Source organism: Dipodomys merriami, unplaced genomic scaffold (genome assembly GCF_024711535.1).
Source record: "Dipodomys merriami isolate MVZ:Mamm:240054 unplaced genomic scaffold, mDipMer1.0.p SCAF_204, whole genome shotgun sequence".
Taxonomy (NCBI): domain Eukaryota; kingdom Metazoa; phylum Chordata; class Mammalia; order Rodentia; family Heteromyidae; genus Dipodomys; species Dipodomys merriami.
Window position 1 is genome coordinate 363,817 of NW_027203427.1, and position 6,048 is coordinate 369,864.

The following is a 6,048-nucleotide window of genomic DNA, read 5'->3' on the forward strand; positions in this document are numbered from 1 at the left end:
TCATGTAACTTACGGAAATTTCTAACAAATTGTATCCACAATTGTATCATTCTGCACAAGATTAGTATTACAGGTAGAGAGATTGTTTTTACTCCTCAGTTAGCCCATTTTAGATTGTTTCTATTTGAACCATCACACACACACTTTCTCTCTCTCTCTCTCTCTTACACACACACACACACACACACACACACACACACACACACACACACACACACAGACACCAGTATCAGTTCTTTTCTTTTCTCTTCTTTTCTTTCCTTTTTGCCAGTCCTGGGACTGAATTCAGTGCCTGGGCACTGTCCCTGAGCTTCTTTGCTCAAGGATAGTGCTCTACCACTTGAGCCGCAACACCACTTGTGGATTTTTTTTCCCCTGTGGAAATAGTACTGAGAAATTGAACCCAGAGCTTCATGCATGCTAGGCAAACATTCTACACTAAGCCACATTTCCAGCCTTTTCTATAACAAAGCTAAGCTCTGAATAAAAAAGAATTTAAAATACAGAAAGCCGAAATGTAATATTCTCATCAGTGTTCTCATCAGGTGATGGCTGTCATGTCTGTGGGACAATATAGTGTGTCTATAAAAAGAGAACTCGCTGCAAGTTGAAATGGTCAAGCATATGATTGTCTACCTTCTATCACAAACAACTACTGTTTCAACCTACTCTCACTTCAGGAGAGTAACTTTAATCCTCCAGAGTTCAGGAACTCCCTTGATTTAATCACTTCCTACAAGACACCTTTTCCAATGGCCAAGTGGGGACCATTGGGACATCAGTACCAGTCTCCTTCTCCAGATGCTCCCTCTTCCCAGGTGATGTGCTGCCTCAGATAGGCCCAGCATCTTTGGAGACAAGGAGAAGATAATCAAAACTCTGAGATACTTATGCAAATATTGGTTAAATTAGATTGAAACTAGAGACATTTAAATGTTAAATACTAATTTAAGTTAATCATAAATTATATGTGTATGATTATGCATCAGAAGTTACACAAAGGGGTTTTACCTCAGCATGTCAGTGTTTGAATACAATGCATCTTGATCAATTTCACCCTTCCATTACTTTCTAGAGGGAACATTCAATAAACCTTTTAATTAATTTGCTGTACAAATATAGTGCAGGACAATGAAAGGATATTTAGTGGATTTAAAATATTAAAAAATTTTAAAAAATAATTTTGAAAATTTAATATATATATATATATTCCCATTCTCTGATATAAATATTCTACCATTTTACTTTTCCCTTATAACTTCCACTATCTGTATTATTAGTTCACTATCTATAAGGGAAAATCGTGTTCTCCTTGACATTTCTTTACTCTAACTTTTAATAGGAAGTTCTTTGGAAACAGAATTTCTAACGATTGTAGATATTATCCTTGCCTCTTCTTATCCCTCAACTTTGTGCTCATATTGTTCAATTCCCTGAGGATCAGAGCTGCTGATAGTGTGCGCTATGTCTTTCTACACACTAGCTGAGGGAAGTCAGGAGAGCCAGGCCCAGTGTCCTTTCTTTCCAAAAGACTGTCCTGGACTTAAACATATATATAGTATGGTGGTAGGACCTTGTGCACTCTCTGGAGCCTGCAGTTCCAGACTTTCACAGTGGGGTCCCTCCTAGTACCACAGCTATCATGGATTTTTATTGATCATCATCCAACACAGAACACACTTGACACTTTTCTCAGAAGAGCAGGCTTTACCTTCCCTTTTTCTTTTTTTTTAATTTTAATTTTAATTTTAATTTTAATTTTTTGTGAAGATACTGTACAGAGGGGTTACAATTACATGGGCAAGATAATGAGTACATTTCTTATCAAGTATTGCAGCCTCCTCCTTTGTTTAACCTTCACATCCCTTCCAAGCCTCCCCCACCCCCCCACCCAATCCCCCCACCACCCCCGCCACAGCACCAAAGTTGTAAAGTTCGTTTTCGACATGATAACTTGTACTTCTCATGACCTTCCCTTTTTCTTTTCTCACACTGCTGCACCCACCTGGTTATTTGCATATTGCTCTCTAAAGAGGACCTTCCTTTCTAAATCTGAGATAAAGGCTCAGCTCTGAACCTGCCTTGACCTGTCAAGACTCCTCATTTTACTCCAAAAATGAAGTCCTTGTCTCAGCTCCTGTGGCTGTTAATGCTCTGGATCCCTGGTAAGGACAAAGGGGGATGAGGAATGAGAGAGGACAGAAGGGAGAGCTCTCAGGGCCCAGTTATGCCTTAGCTGTGTGTTAGATGTTCATGATAGGACAAATAATGAGTAGGTCTGAGAGAGTGAGAAACATTCCAGAATGAGTACCTGTGCCTGGGTAAAGACTCTGCTAGGAAGAAATATTCTCATTGACTTCTACAGACACTTTTGTGCTTCAGAAATATATCTTTTTAATATTTAGTATTTTGAGATTATAAATCAAATCATGACTATGAACAAGAGGCAATATTTACCTAAATAATAGTAATAAATACATGGTTCTCTATGATTATATATAACCTTGCACTTCTGTCTTATTCTATTTTTTTTTTTAAATTGTATTTTATTTTATTTGAGAACATACTGTACAAAGGGGCTACAATTACATGGGAGGATAATGCATACATTTCTTACCAAGCATTGCAGCCTCCTCCTTTGTTTACCCTTCACTTCCCTTCCCCGCCTCCCCCCTCCCCCCACCCAATTATACCCCCCTCCCCCCCCCACACCGGCATTGTAAAGCTGGTTTTGACATGACATTTTGTACTTCTCATTGTTGCAACAGGTCCACCTGAATCCTTAAACGACTTGTTTGTCCCCATCTACTCCACATGTTATACTGACATCAAATATAGTGAAAACGGGGGTTACACTGTGGGGGAGGGACATACAAAGCAACAAAGAAATAATCTTATAAATGCATTAGAAATACATGCATGAAAGAAATGGAAACATTAAAATACATATTTAAGGGTTCATTTTCCTAACATCACATTATCTGACCTTTTCCGCTTGTTCTGTCTTATTCTAATTTCAGGTTCCAGTGGAGATGTTGTGATGACCCAGACCCCGAGTTCCCTGCCTGTCACCCTGGGACAGCTGGCTTCCATCTCCTGCAGGTCTAGTCAGAGTCTCCTGCATAGTAATGGAAACACCTATTTGTATTGGTTCCTACAGAAGCCAGGCCAGTCTCCACATCGCCTGATCTATTTGGTTTCCAAACGAGATTCTGGGGTCCCAGACAGATTCAGTGGCAGTGGGTCAGGCACAGATTTCACACTGACAATCAGCAGGGTGGAAGCAGAGGATGCTGGAGTTTATTACTGTTTTCAAAGTACACATTTTCCTCCCACAGTGATACAGCCTTGAACAAAAACCTCCCATCTGGCTGGGTGAGCTGCCCTCATGGCTGGCTGGTCTGGGGAGCAGCCCAGCAGATTGTGTGAGTCTGCCTAAGAGGAAGATATTGAGGTCAATATAAGAGTGATTCTGAGTACAGGTGAAGAATTTATGACAATACAACAAAATGCAATCTATAATGACCAGGAGAACAATTATATGAATATAAAGACCAGGAGACTTCAGATAAACCATAAGGAATTTTTGAAAAATTTCTCTCTTTAGTAGTATTAGAACCAACCAATGATCTATGAATCGAATGACTTCTTTGATTTTATTCCCTTTGTAATGAAACATAATACTTCCTTCAAGCACATCCAAGCCTAAAACTTTAGCATATCCAGTGCTTTCTGTTCAGAAGAAGCCCAGTTGTACCTTATCTAGCTTCTGCTCTGTGTGTTCATCAAACCCTGCCTAACCATCAAGCCATTAGCAGAATTTTATCATTGACTCTTGGTTGGATCAACCTGAGAAAGTTACAAAATTGCACATAGCCAGTGGTCTCTGCATTCTGTGTCCTGGGGCTCTGGATCTAATTAAGAGAGTGGATTGGGGTCAAGCCTGGGAATATGCTTCATATGTCCCAGAAGTCTGAGACTGAGCCCTTGTTCAATGGGCACAGCATTCACAGTCCAACCTGTTCAACCTCCATGACTTCATATGAAAACCATGTCAAGAGGGAATCTTTCATATTTAAATGTGTCTGGTATCCACTTCCATCACTTTCAACATTTATCATTTCCTTGTAATGGGCCTTTCAAAGGCCTGGAACTATGACATTGCACAGGATGGGACTTGGGGGATACCCTGACCTCCACAAGTGCCCAGTGTGCATCTACCTCAGATTGTGTAAACTGTTTCTGCATGATGCTCTCAAAGCCATTTGGAAAAAAAAAAGTAGCATGACGTTGGAAATGCTCTGAGCTCATCAGGGTATTATTCATAGGAAAAAATATAGATCTGGAATGTATATTAACAAATGAAATAGCCTTAAGTCACTCTTTGCAACGTCTTAACAGGAATAGTTAATGCCAAGTTTATCCACAACTGTAATATTCTGTAGAAGAGTAGTCAGAACAAAATCTCAGCTCATATCTCTGTCCAGGCATTTTACCAGGGCACACAAAGTCACCTCTCTGATTTTCAATTCTCACTAGGCTCCTCATTGTATAAGTCTGTATGAGTCACCAGAAAAGAAAAATAAATTATCACTGTGCTTCTAGCAGAATGCTGATGCTGTGTAATTGACAAGTCAGTTGTGATCACTAGTTCCTTTCTAAGAATTTTACCAATTGAGTTCTGAGTCTGGAGCTCACTTTGAGAAGTTTCCTGATGTTGAATCTAAGATCATAGCAACAAAAATTCATCACTGTACCTCCAGCACAGTGCTGATGTACAGTGATTGACATTAGCTGTCGTTACTACTTTCCATCTAAGAATTTTGCTGATTGAGTGATAGGTCTGGAACTCATTTGGAGGTATTTTCAAATACTATTATTGAGTCTAAAATCATAGCAAAAATTTCATTGTAATATGCTGATGAAAATGACAAATTACATTAAATATTTCTAGTCTACATTTGACATTTCTAGAAAACTTTTCTAGAAAACATGTATACGGGCAAATACTCATATTGAAAATAACTGCATAACAGTCATGTAGTTAAATATAAAAATATACTTGGCTGCTCATTTTTTCTTCAGAAACCAGAATATTCCCATCATCTCTAAGCACTTGTTACAAAGGTAACAGTGGATACAACTCTGTCCAAGTAATGATTTCTGTGTTTTATCAAGGAAACTGGTGTCCAGGGAATGTTTTAGAATGCATAATTTAGGAAAATTTTACTTCAGCAAATGCGATCCTTTAAGGAAAGTCATAGGCAACCCATCAACATTTTTCTTAATTAACAATCATTTTTGTTCATGGATGCTGAAGTGCAAATTCATATTTATTTCTGAGTTGAATCATCCAATTCAAATGACTATTAAGAGATACGAATCACTCCACAAGAGCAGCTTTATCCTTCTAAAAGGCAGTACCTCCAAAAATCTAAGCAGTTCCAACAGAGCACTGACATTTCAAGTCCCCCATCTGTTAGCATAGATACACAGGGGTCCACTGGAAAAAAAATCCTTAGTACTCAGGCCTTGTGGAAAAGCAAAATCTAAATGTTAGAAAATCCTATCCTTACATTTGTTTTAACATAAAAAGATATTGAAAAGATTGTGAAGTTATTGTCCTCTAAGAAAGAATAATATAATTAAAATGTGGTTTAATTAAAACTTGGTTTAAAAAGTATTTGCTTCTACAGCTTGGTCACTGGGTTGGACTTTCTCTAGGTACTTTCTGGAGATACTTTCTCTCAGTTTACTTCACATTCCTAAACTAACTGTCTTGTGGTCCTATCTCCATTCTAGTTGATTTCTTCTTCCTTCTTGAGTCTCTGGGAATTCTCCGTATAAGGTTGATCAAGGTAAATCTTACAATTTTTGGTTTCCAACTAAGAGATCTGTGGCTTTTGTTACTAAAGGGTTTTGAAAATAGTTGCTTCATATATTTGGGGCATGTTTTAGTTAATCCATCAGCAGTATAAATAAAATGCATTTTTACTAATCTTTTTGAGCCCCAAGTTGGTTTTCTGGAAGCTATTGTCTAAATTCCAA

At 38.3% G+C, this 6,048-nt stretch overlaps 1 gene segment (V, D, J or C); it reads left to right on the forward strand.

Annotated features, from left to right (window-relative positions):
• Positions 1-2,075: 2,075 nt before the first annotated feature.
• On the forward strand, positions 2,076-5,701 carry LOC138833326 (immunoglobulin kappa variable 2-30-like). The segment is given in 2 exon segments: positions 2,076-2,165; positions 3,021-5,701. Coding segments are annotated over 2 exon segments (381 nt in total).
• Positions 5,702-6,048: the final 347 nt, after the last annotated feature.